The sequence below is a fragment of the Cnephaeus nilssonii genome (genome assembly GCF_951640355.1).
Source record: "Cnephaeus nilssonii genome assembly, chromosome: 3".
Taxonomy (NCBI): domain Eukaryota; kingdom Metazoa; phylum Chordata; class Mammalia; order Chiroptera; family Vespertilionidae; genus Cnephaeus; species Cnephaeus nilssonii.
This window is the reverse complement of record NC_137074.1, coordinates 717,904-736,826: the sequence shown is the minus strand read 5'-3', so window position 1 is coordinate 736,826 and position 18,923 is coordinate 717,904. Positions and strand designations below refer to the sequence as shown.

The window sequence follows — 18,923 nt, the reverse complement described above, 5'->3', positions numbered from 1 at the left end:
CTCTATCAAGTTGAGGAAGTTTCCTTTTTTCCTGATTACAGGAACATTTATTCATGAATGGATGTTGGATTTTGTCACATGTTTTCTGCTTTTATTGAACCGATCACAAGATTTTTCTTCTTCATGCTGTTAATGAATAAATTACATTATTCACTTTTGAGCATGAACCAGCCTTGCATAATCTTATATAATGAAGAGGTAATATGCAAATTAACCCTCATGCCCTCACAAGATGGCAGGGGGATTAGTGAGGGATGACCAACAATTGTACAGCAGGCTGTGTTTGGCGACCAGGCCGGCGGGGGGGCCTGACGGGTGACCAGGCCGGCAGGGGGGCGGCAGTTAGGGGTGACCAGGCTGGCAGAGGGGGGCAGTTAGGGGCTATCAGGCCAGCATGCAGAGGCAGTGAGGGGTGATCATGCAGGCAGGCAGGTGAGCGATTAGGAGCCAGTGGTCCAGGATTGTGAGAGGGATGTCTGAATGCTGGGCCTAACTTGGCAGTTGGACATCCCCCAAGGGGTCCCTGATTGGAGAGGGTGCAGGCTTTGCTGAGGGGACCCCATACCCCATGCACAAATTTGTGCACCGGGCCTCTAGTTGGGATATATTTCACTAGGTGGTTGTGCATAATTCTTCTTCTACAATGCCAGAGTCAAGTTGCTGAACATAATTTTTGTATCATGTTCATTTATATTTTTGTATCTATGTTCCTCTAGATATTTGTCTGTAGTCTTCATTTTTGTCATGTCTTTACCTGGTGTTGGTATTAAGGTAATGTGACCTCGTTGAATGAGTTGGTAAGTTTTCCCTCGGGTTTTATTTCTGGAAGTGATTGCAGAGAATTGGTGTCACTTATTCTTTAAAACTTTTGTAGAATTTTCCCATAAAGCTTTCTGTTTTGGAGGGTTATTACTGCTTCAATGTATTTAGAAGTTACAAGCCTATCAATTGTGTTTCTTCAGTGAGTTTTATAGGCCACGTGATATTTCATAGCAACCCACTGTTTAAGTCATTAATCATTATGAACACCTTTTATAATAATTCTGTTAATTTACTATTTTTATTTAGTTATTTCGATGTGTCCTCGATTCCTACACTGCCATTTGCCTCCCCCTCCAGAATATGCCTTCAGGGAGTACAAAGCTCACCGTTGAATTTTGAATGAGAACCCAGCACAGAAAGCAAAGGAGACCTGCACACCATGTTCATGGACCCAAAGGCTCAATAGCGTGAAGAACCCATTCCCCCACAAATGATGAATGGATTCAGTTCCATCCCAATAAAACTCTCGGCGGGTATTTTTGTCAATGTTGACAAGCTGATTCTAAAGTTGAGAAGGACAACAAAGAACCCAGAAGAGCCACGATCATTGTGAAGAGGAGCAAGGTTGGAACACGCACATGACCCAACACCAAGACCTCCTGCGACCTGCAGTGAACTAGACCGTGTGTGCTGGTGAGAGAACAGGCACCTGCCGTCGATGACGGAATAAAGGAACCCAAGGATCGGCGGACACAGGGGCTGATCGGCCTTCGGGGAACGCCACGGGGATAGTGAAGATTCTGACACAAACACAGTTACTTACAGGAACACATCCCGTTCGTTTATTGAACAAGTATGATTTCTCCCAACTCTAGCGTATTTGTGTTCCTGGACAACACAACTTCATAGGATAGAAAAGCCGAGCATGGACATTTTGAACACAATCACAATCAAATCTTCCGTCTTCAGGTCACACAATGGGTGCATTCATACTTCCTCAATAACAAACAAGAATTGGATGTAAAGCAGGAGGTGTCCAATCCTCACTGGAGTGTAGAGATGACAAATGGGCATCCCTCGGAGGAAAAGCGTTGATTTTCAATATTTTGTTAGAGGCGCAGGGTGTTCTAGGGCGATGTTCTAGCAGCAAGAGGAATAGCATCGTCGGTAGCAGCATGGTCGGATGGTACAGCAGCCACAGCCATAGCCAGAGCCGTAGCCAGATCCATAGCCAGAGCCATATCCACAGCCATAGCCACAGCCATATCTGGATCCATATCCACAGCCATAGCCAGATCCATAGCCAGAGCCATAGCCACAGCCATAGCCAGAGCCATAGCCACAGCCATACCCAGAGCCATAGCCAGAGCCGTAGCCAGAGCCATAGCCACAGCCATAGCCACAGCCCCCGTAGGAGTTCCCGTAGTAGTTGCTGCACATGCTGTCGGAAGGTGAGGGTTCAGTTGAGGCGAAGAGGGACGTTTCTGAATGTGAGTGTTGCCTCCCACCCTGGAAGCTTTATATACGCCAGGAGGGGCCCGGAATGCCATTAAGTCTGTGACTCACGCAGGAAATACTCACTAATACCCGGCATGTGCAGTCACTCTGTCAGTGGATCATGAGAGGACTCGGTAGTATGTGGCCCATTAGCACAGAGTCTCTCACTTTTACTGGAACCGTGTGTGTTTGTGTTGCCGGGGTCTTGTCTTGAGCCGATGACACGTCAATGAGCACAGTGCCCATCGCCCATCTACTCACAGGAACACGTGGTTTCAAAGCTCCATTCAGGAGTCCATGTTCTGGGGAGGGAGGGCGTGTCTGTCTGGAATGAGCCCATTAAATGAGCTCCACTCAATGCGTTGACCAGCGAAGGAATTGCTGATGAGTCTGTAGTTGATCTCATGGGCACGCGGTGCTGGGGGCACCGACAGTGAGCATTTCCTGGTGGAGGGCTCCTGTCAGTCCAACCTCATGGGGATACTGGGTGGTGGCCTGTTTTACCCTGGGAACTGCTCCCCAGGACATCTGTATCTGCTCTGGGGGGCCCTTCAATTCTACCCAGAGCACCCCCCTCACCCCCGCATAGCTTCCTCTCAATGACCTTGTTGGACATGTTGTCGAACACAGGTCCCCTCCGCCATTGCATCTATTGGGTTCCCATGAAATTGTGACAGAGTTAGGGAGCTCATCACATGGAAACTGAGGTACAGAAAGGTCAGGGGACTTACTAACACCCACACAGCTCATTTGGCACCAAGATCACATCTCTGCTCCTCTTTGTCATATGACATACGTCCTCCTTTCCAATCAGTAGAGACACGAACACTTGCTGTAACAGGGAGCTCATTATTTCCTACAAGGATCCATTTTTTGGGTAAAGTTACCCTGTTATCAAGTCCCCAGTTACTTCAGAGTCTCTCCTTATTCCCGGCGACACGCTGGGTCCTGGATGAACTTCATTCACTTCAGCACTTTGTTCAGGAGCCAATCCCCTCAGGCAGCCGCTCCTTCTCCCTGTCCCTCCAGGGGGTTTGTCTCTGACATCCATCCCCGTGACTGGACTCCTGACGTCTGTTGATGCGCAGACCTGATGGCCAGGTCATCCATGCCCTCCTCCCCCCGCACCACCGACAGGTCAGGGAGAGGACAGCAGGGAGCCTGTGGTGATGACCGCACAGGAGCAGCAGGAGCAGCTCCCACGTGTTAGCTCACAGGCTCCGTGGGGTCTGAGCTCAGCCTGACGGGCATCTCGGCTCAGAGTCTCACAATATCACAAGCAGGGGGTCAGCCAGGACGTGGGAAAGTCTCGTTGGTGTATCATTTAACTTGAGTTGCCCCATTCTCAAGTATGTCCCTGAGAGTGCATGAGACGCCTTTATACTAAAAAGTTATCTCTTTTTAAAACTGAAATTCAATTTATTCATCTTGAATTTTTTATACCAACCCCAAGCATAACATGGACATAAAAGTGAGTTTTTTCTCCCAATGTTAGAGGCACGTGAAGGGTCCTTCCCACGCTGCACATGAGGCGGTCTACGTGGCTGGATGGCACGGGGGTCAGCTTGGAATGTCACTACCACACCTGCAGAGGCATTCCTGAAGCCCAGCTGCTGCACTACAGCCTCAGCAGAGAGGCATTCACCTCCCGTCCTGAAAGCTATTGCCCTTCGTGTGTGGTTGACCAACTCTCATCCACCTGCTTCCTGTTTAAGCTGGAAACTGGTCTCTTTTTCAGGAAGATTCCCGACCCTTCTCTCTTCTTAGTCTTAGTCCTGGCCTCTCCTCTGATTTCTTCCTCTGTATTTCCCATGCACCCCTGTGTGTAATAATGTTACAACAATAATTCGATCTTTGTAGCTCGTGTATGATTTGCCTTTCCCGCAATTTTAGAAAGTAGGGATTAAACACTTTCGTTGTCTGTTCATTAGCACACAATGAAATGTCCTCTGTGAAGAGTTTAGTAAGTGTTTGGCGAATGAGACTACTCGTCGATCTCACTCATAGAAATCGGGTCTATTTCTTCAGGAAGAGCCTCCCTGTGTTGATGATGGTGGCTTCATCGTGAGCAGGAAGTGGGGTAGAGGTCGCTCTCTGCCTCCTTCTTGTCTTTCGATATTGTGCTGGCTGTTCCGGCCCCCTCTCCAGGGAGACTTTAGAAGCTCTTTGGTGAAATCCACAAGACACTGTGCTGGAATTTTGAGTGGGATGCAGGGAATCTAAGAACTACCTTCACAGGATTGAGTCTTCCCATCCGGAAACATAAGATATTTATTAATTTAGTTCTTCCCTAATTTCTTACGTCAGGGTTTTATGGTTTTGCTCATATACATCTTGTACACATTTCTTTTAGAGTTAAATCTAAGGATTTTATATTTTGACTGCTATAGTCCCTGCTATTATTGTCTAATTTCAAATTTTATTTGTTTATTATTAATATGTAGAAAAGCAATTGACTTTTGTATATTAACCTTGTCAACTCTATCCTTGCTTTAATCCTCTATTACTTAAGGAGTTTTGTTTTCTCTGTTTTTTCTTTAGGATTTTCTACTTAGACAATCATGCCCATGTAGAAACAGTTTTCTTTCTCTCTTCCTTCTTTTTCTTTCTCTTTCTCTTTCTTTCTTTCTTTCTTTCTTTCTTTCTTTCTTTCTTTCTTTCTTTCTTTCTTTCTTTCTTTCTTTCTTTTTCTTTCTTTCTTTCTTTCTTTCTTTCTTTCTTTCTTTCTTTCTTTCTTTCTTTCTTTCTTCTTTCTTTCTTTCTTTCTTTATTTCTTGTTTCTTTCTTTCTTTCGTTCTTCTTTCTTTTTTTCTTTCTTTCTTCTTCTTTCTTTCTTTCTTTCTTTCTTTCTTTCTTTCTTTCTTTTTTTCGTTCTTCTTTCTTTCTTTCTTTCTTTCTTTCTTTCTCTCTCTCTCTCTCTCTCTCTCTCTCTCTCTCTCTCTTTCTTTCTTTCTTTCTTTCTTTCTTTCTTCTTTCTCTCTTTCTTTTTCCTCAGTATAACTTTTATTTCTCTTTTTCGTATTATTGTATCAGCAAGGTCTTCCAATGTGACATTGAGGAGAAACACGGAGAGAGATCATCCTCTCCTTGCTCCGATCGCAGCAGGAGAGCTCCTACTCTCTCTCTGTGAAGTGTGTATGATGTTGCTGATTGGACTTTTGTAAATTTTCTCTATCAAGTTGAGGAAGTTTCCTTTTTTCCTGATTATGGGAACATTTTATTCATGAATGGATGTTGGATTTTGTCACATGCTTTTCTGCTTTTATTAAACTGATCATGTAATTTTTCTTCTTCAGGCTGTTAATGTAATAAATTACATTAATTCATTTTTGAGCACTGAAACAGCCTTGCAAAATCCTATATAATAAAGAGATAATATGCAAATTAACCCTCACAAGATGGCAGGGGGGTTAGTGAGGGACTACCAAACGACTGAACAGCAGGCTGCGTGGGGCAACCTGGCTGGTGGGGGTCAGGATGGGTGACCAGGCCAGCAGGAGGGGTGGTTGGGGGGACTAGGCTGGCGGGGTGGGGGCAGTAAGAGGTGACTAGACTGGCGGGGGAGGGGCAATCAGGGGTTACCAGGCTGGCAGAGGTGGGCAGTTGTGGGAGACCAGACCAGCAGGGTGGGCAGTAAGGGGTGAGCAGGCCAGCAGGGGGGACAGTAGGCGGTGACCAGGCCAGCAAGGGGGCATTTAGGAGCAACCAGGCTGGCAGGGAGGGAGCAGTTGGGGGAGACCTGGTTGGCAGTGGGGGGCAGTTAGGGGTGACCTAGCTAGCAGGATGGGCAGTTAAGGGGTATCAGGCAGGCAGGCAGGTGAGCAATTAGAAGCCAGTGGTCCAGGATTGTTAGAGGGATGACTGACTGCTGGTTTAGGCCCGGAATCAGGTCTAAACCAGCAGTAGGACATCCCCTCAAGGGTCCCAGATTGGAGAGGGTGCAGGCTGGGCTGGGGGTACCCCTTACCCCCGTGCAAAAATTTCATGCACCGGGCCTCTAGTTGGGATATATTTCACTAGGTGGTTGTGCATAATTCTTCTTCTACAATGCCAGATTAAAATTGCTGATACTTAATTTTTATATCTTGTTCATTTATATTTTTGTATCTGTGTTCCTCTACATATTTGTCTGTAGCCTTCATTTTTGTCATGTCTTTACCTGGTGTTGGTATTAAGTTAATGGTGTCCTCGTTGAATGAGTTGGTAAGTTTTCCCTCGGATTTTATTTCTGGAAGTGATTGCAGAGAATTGGTGTCACTTATTCTTTAAAACCTTTGTAGAATTTTCCCGTAAAGCGTTCTGTTTTGGAGGGTTATTACTGCTTCAGTGTATTTAGAAGTTACAAACCTATTAAGAATGTTTCTTCAGTGAGGTTTAGAGGCCACGTGGGATATTTCATAGCAACCCACTGTTTATGTCATTAATCATTATGAACACCTTTTATAATTCTGTTAATTTACTATTTTTATTTAGTTATTTCGATGTGTCCTTGATTCTTACACTGCGCTTTGCCTCCCGCTCCAGAATATGCCTTCAGTGAGTACAAAGCTCACCGTTGAATTTTGAATGAGAACCCAGCACAGAAAGCAAAGGAGACCTGCACACCATGTTCATGGACCCCAAGGCTCAATAGCGTGAAGAACCCATTCCCCCACAAATGATGAATGGATTCAGTTCAATCCCAATAAAACTCTCGGCGGGTATTTTTGTCGATGTTGACAAGCTGATTCTAAAGTTTAGATGGACAACAAAGAACCCAGAAGAGCCACGATCATTGTGAAGAGGAGCAAGGTTGGAACACGCACTTGACCCAACACCACGACCTCCTGCGACCTGCAGTGAACAAGACCGTGTGTGCTGGTGAGAGAACGGGCACCTGCCGTCGATGACGGAATAAAGGAACCCAAGGATCGGCGGACACAGGGGCTGATCGGCCTTCGGGGAACGCCACGGGGATAGTGAAGAATCTGACACAAACACAGTTACTTACAGGAACACATCCTGTTCGTTTATTGAACAAGTATGATTTCTCCCAACTCTGGCGTATTTGTGTTCCTGGACAACACAACTTCATGGATAGAAAAGCCGAGCATGGACATTTTGAGCACAATCACAGTCAAATCTTCCGTCTTCAGGTCACACAATGGGCGCATTCATACTTCCTCTATAACAAATAAGAATTGGATGTAAAAGCAGGAGGTGTCCAATCCTCACTGGAGTGTAGAGTGACGAATGGGCATCCCTCGGAGGAAAAGCGTTGATTTTCAATATTTTGTTAGAGGCGCAGGGTGTTCTAGGGCAATGTTCTAGCAGCAAGAGGAATAGCATCGTCGGTAGCAGCATGGTCGGATGGTACAGCAGCCACAGCCATAGCCAGAGCCGTAGCCAGATCCGTAGCCAGAGCCGTAGCCAGATCCATAGCCAGAGCCATATCCACAGCCATAGCCACAGCCATATCTGGATCCATATCCACAGCCGTAGCCAGATCCATAGCCAGATCCATAGCCACAGCCATAGCCACAGCCATAGCCAGAGCCGTAGCCAGAGCCATAGCCACAGCCATACCCAGAGCCGTAGCCAGATCCATAGCCACATCCATAGCCAGAGCCATAGCCACAGCCATACCCAGAGCCATAGCCAGAGCCGTAGCCACAGCCGTAGCCAGAGCCATAGCCACAGCCATAGCCACAGCCCCCGTAGGAGTTCCCGTAGTAGTTGCAGCACATGCTGGCGGAAGTTGAAGGTTCGGTTGAGGCGAAGAGGGACGTTTCTGAATGTGAGTGCTGCCTCCCACCCTGGAAGCTTTATATACGCCAGGAGCGGCCCGGAATGCCATCAAGTCTGTGACTCACACAGGAAACACTCACTCACTACCCGGCATGTGCAGGTCACTCTTGTCAGTGGATCATGAGAGGACTCGGTAGTAAGTGGCCCATTAGCACAGAGTCTCTCACTTTTACTGGAACCGTGTGTGTTTGTGTCACCTGGGCCTTGTCTTGCGCCGATGACACGTCAATGAGAACAGTACCCATCGCCGATCTACTCACTGGAACACGTGGTTTCAAAGCTCCGTCCAGGAGTCCATGTTCTGGGGAGGGAGGGCGTGTCTGTCTGGAATGAGCCCATTAAATGAGCTCCACTCAACGTGTTGACCAGGAAGGAATTGCTGATGAGTCCATAATCGATCTCCTGGGCACGCGGTGCTGGGGGCACTGACAGTGAGCATTTCCTGGCGGAGGGCTCCTGTCAGTCCAACCTCATGGAGATGCTGGGTCGTGGCCTGTTTTACCCTGGGAACTGCTCCCCAGGACATCTGTATCTGCTGTGGGGGGCCCTTCTATTCTACCCAGAGCACCCCCTCCCCCCTTTCCCCCCCCCTCCCCACAGAGCATCCTCACAATGATCTTGTTGGACGTGTTGTTGAGCACAGGTCCCTTCCGCCATCGCATCTGTTGGATACCAATGAAATTGTGACAGAGTTAGGGAGCTCATCACATGGAAACTGAGGTACAGAAAGGTCAGGGGACTTACTAACACCCACACAGCTCATTTGGCACTAAGATCACATCTCTGCTCCTCTTTGTCATATGACATATGTCCCCCTTTCTAATTATTAGAGATGTGAACACTTGCCGTAACAGGGAGCTCACCATTTCCTACCAGGATCCATTTTTGGGGTAAAGTTACCCTGTTATCAAGTCCCCAGTTACTTCAGAGTCTCTCCTTATTCCCGGCGACACGCTGGGTCCTGGATGAACTTCCCTTCAGCACCTTGTTCAGGAACCAATCCCCTCAGGCAGCTCCTCTTCCTCTCCCTATCCCTCCAGGGGGTATGTCTGTGACATCCATCCCCGTGACTGGACTCCCGACCTCTGTTGATGCGCAGACCTGATGCCCAGGTCATCCATGCCCACTCCCCACCCCCCCGCTCGCTTTTCCCCGCACCACCGACAGGTCAGGGAGAGGACAGCGAGGAGCCTGTGGTAATGACCCTACAGGAGCAGCAGGAGCAGCACCCATGTGTTAGCTCACAGGCTCCGTGGGGTCTGAGCTCAGCCTGACGGGCATCTCGGCTCAGAGTCTCACAATATCACAAGCAGGGGGTCAGCCAGGACGTGGGAAAGTCTCGTTGGTGTATCATTTAACTTGAGTTGCCCCATTCGCAAGTCTGTCCCTGAGAGTGCATGAGACATATTTATACTAAAAAGTTATCTCTTTTTAAAACTGAAATTCAATTTATTCATCTTGAATTTTTATACCAACCCCAAGCATAACATGATCATAAAAGTGAGTTTTTTCTCCCAATGTTAGAGGCACGTGATGGGTCCTTCCCACGCTGCACGTGAGGCAGTCATACGTGGCTGGATGGCACGGGGGTCAGCTTGGAATGTCACTACCACACCTGCAGAGGCATTCCTGAAGCCCAGCTGCTGCACAACAGCCTCAGCAGAGAGGCATTCACCTTCCGTCCTGAAAGGTACTGCCCTTCGTGTGTGGTTGACCAACTCTGATCCACCCGCTTCCTGTTTAAGCTGGAAGGTGGTCTCTTTTTCAGGAAGATTCCCGACCCTTCTCTCTTCTTAGTCTTAGTCCTGGCCTCTCCTCTGATTTCTTCCTCTGTATTTCCCAAGCACCCCTGTGTGTAATCATGTTACAGCAATAATTCATTCTTTGTAGCTCGTGTATGATTTGCCTTTCCCGCACTTTTAGAAAGCAGGGATTAAATACTTTCGTTGTCTGTTCATAGCACACAATGAAATGTCCTCTGTGAAGAGTTTAATAAGTGTTTGGCGAATGAGACTACTCGTAGACCTCACTCATAGAAATCGGGTCTATTTCTTCAGGAAGAGCCTCCCTATGTCGTTGACGGTGGCTTCATCGTGAGCAGGAAGTGGGGTAGAGGTCGTTGTCCGCCTCGTTCCTGTCCTTCGATATTGTGCTGGCTGTTCCAGACCCCCCTCTCCACGGAAACTTTAGAAGCTCTTTGGTGAAATCCACAAGACACTGTGCTGGAATTTTGAGTGGGATTGCAGGGAATCTAAGAACTACCTTCACAGGATTGAGTCTTCCCATCCGTAAACATAGGATATTTATTCATTTAGTTCTTCCCTAATTTCTTACGTCAGGGTTTTATGGTTTTGCTCATATATTCTTGTACACCTTTCTTTTAGATTTAAATCTAAGTATTTTATATTTTGGCTGCTATAGTCCCTGCTGTTATTGTCTAATTTCAAATTTTATTTGTTTATTATTAATATATAGAAAAGCAATTGACTTTTGTATATTAACCTTGTCAACTCTATCCTTGTTTTAATTCCTTATTACTTACAGGAGTTTTGTTTTCTGTTTTTTCTTTAGGATTTTCTACATAGACAATCATGCCCATGTAGAAACAGACAGTTTTATTTATCTCTTTTTCCCTCCCTTCCTTCCTTCCTTCCTTCCTTCCTTCCTTCCTTCCTTCCTCCTTCCTTCTTTCCTCCCTTCTTTCTTTCATTTGTTTCTTCTTTCTTTCTTTCTTTCTTTCTTTCTTTCTTTCTTTCTTTTTCTTTCTTTCTTTCTTTCTTTCTTTCTTTCTTTCTTTCTTTCTTTCTTTCTTTCTTTCTTCTTTCTTTCTTTCTTTCTTCTTTCTTTTGTCTTCCTTCCTTCCTTCCTTCCTTCCTTCCTTCCTTCCTTCCTTCCTTCCTTCCTTCCTTTCTCTTTCTTTCTTTCTTTCTTTCTTTCTTTCTTTCTTTCTTTCTTTCTTTCTTTCATTCTCTTTCTTTCTTTCTTTCTTTCTTTCTTTCTTTCTTTCTTTCTTTCTTTCTTTCTTTCTTTCTTCTTTCTTTCTTTCTTTCTTTCTTTCTTTCTTTCTTTCTTTCTTTCTTTCTTTCTTTCTTTCTTTCTTTCTCTCTCTCTCTCTCTCTCTCTCTCTTTCTTTCTTTCTTTCTTTCTTTCTTTTTCTTCTTTCTTTTCTTTCTCAGTATAACTTTTATTTTTTTTCGCGTATTATTGCATCACCAAGGTCTTCCAATGTGACATTGAGGAGAAACACCAAGAGAGATCATCCTCTCCTTGCTCTGATCGGAGCAGGAGAGCTCCTAGACCAGTGATGGCGTACCTATGACACGCGTGTCAGCACTGACACGCGTAGCCATTTCTGATGACACTCGGCTGCATGCCGAGGATGAAACATTTGCTGCTCCTGAGGATGAAACATTTGCGACTAGAGTCTTGGAGTTAGTTTTTTCCTCAAAGTGACACACTACCCAAGTTATGCTCAGTTTTTTGGCGAAGTTTGACACACCAAGCTCAAAAGGTTGCCCATTACTGTTAGACTCTCAATGAAAAGTGTGCGTGATGCTGCTAATATGATTTTTGTACATTTTCTCTATCAAGTTGAGGAAGTTTCCTTTTTTCCTGATTATGGGAACATTTTATTCATGAATGGATGTTGGATTTTGTCACATGCTTTTCTGCTTTTATTAAACCGATCATGTAATTTTTCTTCTTCAGGCTGTTAATGTAATAAATTACATTAATTCATTTTTGAGCACTGAACCAGCCTTGCAAAATCCTATATAATAAAGAGGTAATATGCAAATTAACCCTCACAAGAAGGCAGGGGGGTTAGTGAGAGACTACTAAACGACTGAACAGCAGGCTACATGGGGCAACCTGGCTGGTGGGGGTCAGGCTGGGTGACCAGGCAAGCAGGGGGGGTAGTTGGGGCGACTAGGCTGGCAGGGTGGGGCAGTAAGAGGTGAGGAGACTGGCGGGGGGAGGCAATTAGGGGTTACCAGGCTGGCAGAGGTGGGCAGTTGGGGGAGACCAGACCAGCAGGGCCTGCAGTAAGTGGTGACCAGACCAGCAAGGGGGCAGTTATGAGCAACCAGGCTGGCAGGGAGGGGGCAGTTGGGAAAACCTGGTTGGCAGTGGGGGGCAGTTAGGGGCGACCGAGCTGGCAGGATGAGCAGTTAAGGCGTATCAGGCAGGCAGGCAGGCAGGTGATCAATTAGGAGCCAGTGGTCCAGGATTGTTAGAGGGATGACTGACTGCTGGTTTAGGCCTAAACCAGCAGTAGGACATCCTCTGAGGAGTCCCAGATTGGAGAGGGTCCAGGCTGGACTGAGGGTACCCCTTACCTCCGTGCAAAAATTTCGTGCACCGGGCCTCTAGTTGGGATATATTTCACTAGGTGGTTGTGCATAATTTTTCTTCTACAATGCCAGATTCAAATTGCTGATACTTAATTTTTGTATCTTGTTCATTTATATTTTTGTATCTGTGTTCCTCTAGACATTTGTCTGTAGTCTTCATTTTTGTCATGTCTTTACCTGGTGTTGGTATTAAGGTAATGATGTCCTCGTTGAATGAGTTGGTAAGTTTTCCCTCGGATTTTATTTCTGGAAGTGATTGCACAGAATTGGTGTCATTTATTCTTTAAAACTTTTGTAGAAATTTCCCGTAAAGTGTTCTGTTTTGGAGGGTTATTACTGCTTCAGTGTATTTAGAAGTTACAAACCTATTAAGAATGTTTCTTCAGTGAGTTTTAGAGGCCACGTGGGATATTTCATAGCAACCCACTCTTTATGTCATTAATCATTATGAACACCTTTTATAATTCTGTTAATTTACTATTTTTATTTAGTTATTTCGATGTGTCCTTGATTCTTACACTGCGCTTTGCCTCCCGCTCCAGAATATGCCTTCAGTGAGTACAAAGCTCACCATTGAATTTTGAATGAGAACCCAGCACAGAAAGCAAAGGAGACTTACACACCATGTTCATGGACCCCAAGGCTCAATAGCGTGAAGAACCCATTCCCCCCCAATTGATGAATGGATTCAGTTCCATCCCAATAAAACTCTCGGCGGGTATTTTTGTCGATGTTGACAAGCTGATTCTAAAGTTTAGATGGACAACAAAGAACCCAGAAGAGCCACGATCATTGTGAAGAGGAGCAAGGTTGGAACACGCACTTGACCCAACACCAAGACCTCCTGCGACCTGCAGTGAACTAGACCGTGTGTGCTGGTGAGAGAACAGGCACCTGCAGTCGATGACGGAATAAAGGAACCCAAGGATCGGCGGACACAGGGGCTGATCGGCCTTCGGGGAACGCCACGGGGATAGTGATGATTCTGAGACAAACACAGTTACTTACAGGAACACATCCCGTTCGTTTATTGAACAAGTATGATTTCTCCCAACTCTGGCGTATTTGTGTTCCTGGACAACACAACTTCATGGATAGAAAAGCCGAGCATGGACATTTTGAGCACAATCACAGTCAAATCTTCCGTCTTCAGGTAACACAATGGGTGCATTCATACTTCCTCAATAACAAACAAGAATTGGATGTAAAAGCAGGAGGTGTCCAATCCTCACTGGAGTGTAGAGTGACGAATGGGCATCCCTCGGAGGAAAAGCGTTGATTTTCAATATTTTGTTAGAGGCGCAGGGTGTTCTAGGGCGATGTTCTAGCAGCAAGAGGAATAGCATCGTCGGTAGCAGCATGGTCGGATGGTACAGCAGCCACAGCCGTAGCCAGAGCCGTAGCCAGAGCCGTAGCCAGATCCATAGCCAGAGCCGTATCCACAGCCATAGCCACAGCCATATCTGGATCCATATCCACAGCCATAGCCAGAGCCATAGCCAGAGCCATAGCCACAGCCATAGCCAGATCCATAGCCAGAGCCATAGCCACAGCCATAGCCAGAGCCATAGCCACAGCCATAGCCAGAGCCATAGCCACAGCCATAGCCAGAGCCATAGCCAGAACCGTAGCCAGAGCCGTAGCCAGAGCCATAGCCACAGCCCCCGTAGGAGTTCCCGTAGTAGTTGCAGCACATGCTGTTAGAAGGTGAGGGTTCGGTTGAGGCGAAGAGGGACGTTTCTGAATGTGAGTGTCGCCTCCCACCCTGGAAGCTTTATATACGCCAGGAGGGGCCCGGAATGCAATTAAGTCTGTGACTCACACAGAAAATACTCACTAATACCCGGCATGTGCAGTCACTCTGTCAGTGGATCATGAGAGGACTCGGTAGTAAGTGGCCCATTAGTATAGAGTCTCTCACTTTTACTGGAACTGTGTGTGTTTGTGTCACCGGGGCCTTGTCTTGAGCCGATGACACGTCAATGAGCACAGTGCCCATCGCCGATCTACTCACTGGAACACGTGGTTTCAAAGCTCCGTCCAGGAGTCCATGTTCTTGGGAGGGAGGGCGTGTCTGTCTGGAATGAGCCCATTAAATGAGTTCCACTCAACGCGTTGACCAGGAAGGAATTGCTACTGAGTCCGTAGTCGATCTCCTGGGCGCGTGGTGCTGGTGCACTGACAGTGAGCATTTCCTGGCGGAGGGCTCCTGTCAGTCCAACCTCATGGAGATGTTGGGTCGTGGCCTGTTTGAACCCGTGGGCCGCTCCCCAGGACATCTGTATCTGCTCTGGGGAGCCCTTTACTTCTACCCAGAGCACCCCCTCATCCCCCGCAGAGCATCCTCACAATGACCTTGTTGGGTGTGTGGTCGAGCACAGGTTCCCTCTGCCATCGCATCTATTGGATGCCCATGAAATTGTGACAGAGTTAGGGAGCTCATCAAAAGGAAACTGAGGTACAGAAAGGTCAGGGGACTTACTAACACCCACACAGCTCATTCGGCACCAAGATCACGTCTCTGTTCCTCTTTGTCATGCGACATACGTCCCCCTTTCTAATTATTAGAGACGTGAACACGGCTGGTTCTCTGTGCTCAGCAGATGGTTAAACCCGCCTCTCTGGTGGGCTCCCAGGAAGACAGCCCCCACGGCTCTTCTCTCGCTGGGTCCTTCCGGCTTCTCTCTTAGGTCCCGGACTCTTTCCTTCTCTCCATCTGCCCCCGTCTGTCAGCACCGCCACCATCCCTGTCTCAGAAGCCTCAGAGACCGCGGCTTCGGCGCTGAACCCATTCTACTCCTGCACCGGGTACGATGAACGGTCACGCGGACAAGCAGTTCTGTCACTGTCCTCACATCCCTCCTTCCCTCCACCACCTCCGCCCTGATCAGCTCCGATGGCACCTGTCAGTATCCGCACCCGCTCCTCTTTCACAAACATAACCCTGGACCCCCCTGTCCTGTCGTCCAGTCCTCCCATCCCTACACCCACGCCGTCTGCAGTCAGAGCTACACCCACGCCGTCTGCAGTCAGAGAGGTTTTTTACCATCTCTCTGTGATCTGTTCTGTTTTTGACTTAATTTCCCACATGTACTAAGGTTTCCATGGATCACCTGTGACTCCTATCTGTCATGCCACCTTTAATCCTCCAGGGCACTGGTTTGGGCAAAAGTTACACGCGTGTTTCATGGATCACATGTCTTTCTCAAGCTGCTTTCTCCTCCTGCCTGCCCACACTGCCAGCTCTCTCTGTGCTTTCATTCACGTCTTCTCTGCTCCACACTCCGCTCCTCCCAGCTGTGGGGAGCCCTGGGCATGGCACGCGGGCCGGGCCATGGTCACCTGGTGGCCACGATCCTTGTCTGGCGGGTCCTGGTGTGGCTGGAGCGTCCTGCCTGTCCTCGGCCTCCTCCCTCCCTGCGGGGACCCCTCCCCTCCCCGCTGTCCAGGGCTTCCTGTTGCCCCTGCCCTTTGCTGTCTGCACGTCCAGCCTCTTATTTCACGGAGAAAAGAGAATCTACCAGGAGCAGCCCGACTGCCCTCTGCCCACACACCCATTTCCATTCGCACCTGCCTCTCAGCCTCTCAGCCTCTCAGCCTCTCAACCTCTCAGCTCCTCTCGGAGGAAACCTTATCCTCTCTCCCGTCCAGACACGTCTTCGCGTTGCTGTGAATACGACCCTTCAACGCCCTGCTGACAGGTCGCTCCCTCCGTCCTGTGCTTTCAGCCTCCCCCCCACCACTCCTTTAGGCCATAAACAAGCTTCTGACATTGAAGGCTGCCCCAGCCCTGGCGCCCTCGGCTCTTCTTCTCGACTCCTCTTCCATCTCAGCTGTGGGACCGCCTTCTCTCAGGCTCCCATTCGTCTCTGTTCTCCGGTCTTCGGTCCGCGCCAACCTGCCTCCTGTCGTCGCAGCAGCCCAGGCCGTCCGCGCTCAGCCCCCAGCAGCCCCTCGCCATCTCCGCTGCGTCTCAAGTTTGTCCTCTGCTTCGTGGCCTTGGGCTCCGATGGCCGCGTCTCCCCTCGGCTCCTGTTTGTGCTTTTCCTGATTTAACGTCTGGCTTCCTGGGGTTCCTCCATCCCACCTGGAGGGGTGCTTCCTCTGGCCGCGGGTGGTGCCCTGTGGCCCTGCCGCTAACTACCCATGATCCAGCCTCACGCGCAGGACACAGGGCCCTTCAGAGAGGGCAGGTCGGCGTCACGCCATCGGTTCCCAGCGACTCCCCCGCCAGCAGCACCGTCCCGCTTCCCTTTAGCACTTGCCGAGGGACAGGCTTTTCGCTGCTCGCGGACCCCGAGGGGCTGTGCCGATGTCCCCCCTCCGTCCACCGGCCTCCGAGGGGTCAATGGTTTAGCCTCAACCGGAGCCTCTCAGTAGCTGAGCGTGGTCTTATCTGCCTCCCACGCGACCTGCTTAGTTGTGGGGGTCATAGAGGCCCAGGGTCTCCCCGCTCCTCACCGCAGGTGCTGGGGTTCGGTTAACATTAGTTTAGGGCTGTTTACTTCAGGGCTAGTCCACTGGGGGTTATAAGTCACTAGTTCACATGCAGGATATGAGCTGAGCCTCTCACACACGAGGAGGAAGACGGAGTCTCCCCGAGAGTCAGAGCCAGGGGGTGGACGGAAGCCTGCGCCAGGTGAGTCTCCAGGGAGGAGCACAGGCATCGCGGAGGGCGAGGGACAGGCGTCGCGGAGAGTGATGGGCAGGGGCTCAGGTCACCGGGTGGAAGCCCGCCGGGTGCGTCCTGTGACAGTGGTGCGGAGAAGGTGACAACAAGAGGGCGGGTGCTCGGGGGGAGGGGCGAGCGCCTGGAAAGGCACAGACCCCAAAGCGGCTTCTCGACGAATATGGAGAGGGAAGAGCTCCTTCAGCGTCCCGTCGCGCTCGTCTGTGCCGGTGTTCCTGGCAAGTAGCACATGGTTAGCACAGAGGGCTGGCTCCTCACTGAACAAAGGAGGGAACAGAGCAGTGAAAACACCGTCAATGTAGGGATCATACCCATAACGGGGGCAACAGCGGGTTACAGCGTTTGCTGGGAAAAGAACGCGATCGTTATTGTGAGAACCAACTGCTTTGTGTACTACAACTGTAAACCTACTTTTGCCCGCCCTGTATATGTAGCAACGATGATGATGATGATGATGATGATGATGATGATGATGTGACTGTAAATACCAATCCACGTTCGAGGTGCTTCCGCATCAAGAACCAGGCTCTGCGTGGCTCTGTGTGGCTGACACTAATCACCCCATCATAATACGCTTTCCGTCTCCTGTGGTCACAGCAACACCAGCGCCGGGTGGGGGGCCAAGCCTCCTCCTCCCGCCCACACCGCTCCAGCCCTGGGATCGCACCCCTCGGACCACAGCTCTGCTGCCCCCCTTCATTTACTTACTTATTTTTAAAATATGTTTTTATTGGTTTCAGAGAGGAAGGGCGAGGGAGGGAGAGAGAAGCATCCACGATGCGAGAGAAGCACCGATCGGCTGCCTCCTGCTGGGGATCGGCCCGCAGCCCTGGCCTGTGCCCTGACCGAAATCGAACTGTGACCTCCTGGTTCATGGGTTGATGCTCAGCCGTGGAGCCAGGCCGGACTCTGCTGCATCCGTTACTGCTGAGCTCCTCCAGGGCCGTGGGTTACGTTTTCTGCGTCACGCCCGTGTGGCCTCCGTTCTTCCCTTGTCAGCAGGAGATCGGAAAACCCTGCAGGCGTCTCTGCGCCCCACGGCCGCTCAGCTCACCTGCCTCCTCAGCCCGAGGGAGATGCCTGACTCGAAGGTGGTTTGCGGGGTGACCAGGAACACCTCCAGCAGGTGCTCCGATCTGAATCTTCCCCAGTGGTTAGTGGAGTAAATTCTCAGACACGTGACCCCATCAGATCCAAAGGCGTGTGTGTGGGGGGGTGGGGGGATGGGGGGGAGGGGGCCCCGACTATGTCAACTCTTCGTTTTCCCGTGGGGAGGAGGTGGTCGTAGGAAGGCAAGACAACGCTGACGAAGGCGAGCCGGGACCATCGCTGCGCGGGCCTGACGCGGAGCCACCGCCTGCTGTGTGGGCTTTGGGGCCAACTACTCGACCTCTCTGTGCCTCAGCTGTTCGATTCGCTAAATCGGGGCTATGTCTGTCTCTTAGGATTTTGTGACCCGTTAATGAGATAAGATACAAAGTCGCCCCCAACAATGGTCGCTCCCGTTGGTTCTGGACACTGCGAACGGCTGGGAATAACTTCGGAGCCAGTAGGATCACGATAGTTCTGGACTCGGTCACGTCCGCTCTACCATTGTCGCTGACACACCGGCCGAGAGATGACTTTGGCATTGACACCTCGCCACAGCGGCAGAACCACAACGGCATGTGACGCGTCAAAAGGCACGCTCTGGGTCTTATGTCATGTCTGTCATCACTGTCGCGCACATACGTGTCTGACGTCTTCCACATCCTCCTTCTTAAACCAAAACATCACTTTTCCTTTTGGCCAGAGTGAGCTGCCTTGTCCCGGAGGCTGCTGAAGGCCAGGCAGGC

The 18,923-nt window shown here is 49.3% G+C and overlaps 2 protein-coding genes across 2 annotated transcripts; both read right to left on the bottom strand.

Annotated features, from left to right (window-relative positions):
- Positions 1-7,565: 7,565 nt before the first annotated feature.
- Positions 7,566-7,985, bottom strand: LOC307096880 (uncharacterized protein; the record flags this gene model as incomplete). Its single annotated transcript, XM_079766599.1, has 1 exon — positions 7,566-7,985. The coding sequence occupies one exon, from the start codon at positions 7,983-7,985 to the stop codon at positions 7,566-7,568; it is 420 nt and encodes a 139-aa protein (XP_079622725.1).
- Positions 7,986-13,722: 5,737 nt separating this feature from the next.
- Positions 13,723-14,094, bottom strand: LOC307096881 (uncharacterized protein; the record flags this gene model as incomplete). Its single annotated transcript, XM_079766600.1, has 1 exon — positions 13,723-14,094. One exon carries the CDS (start codon positions 14,092-14,094, stop codon positions 13,723-13,725), a length of 372 nt encoding a protein of 123 aa, XP_079622726.1.
- Between the last annotated feature and the right edge of the window lie 4,829 nt (positions 14,095-18,923).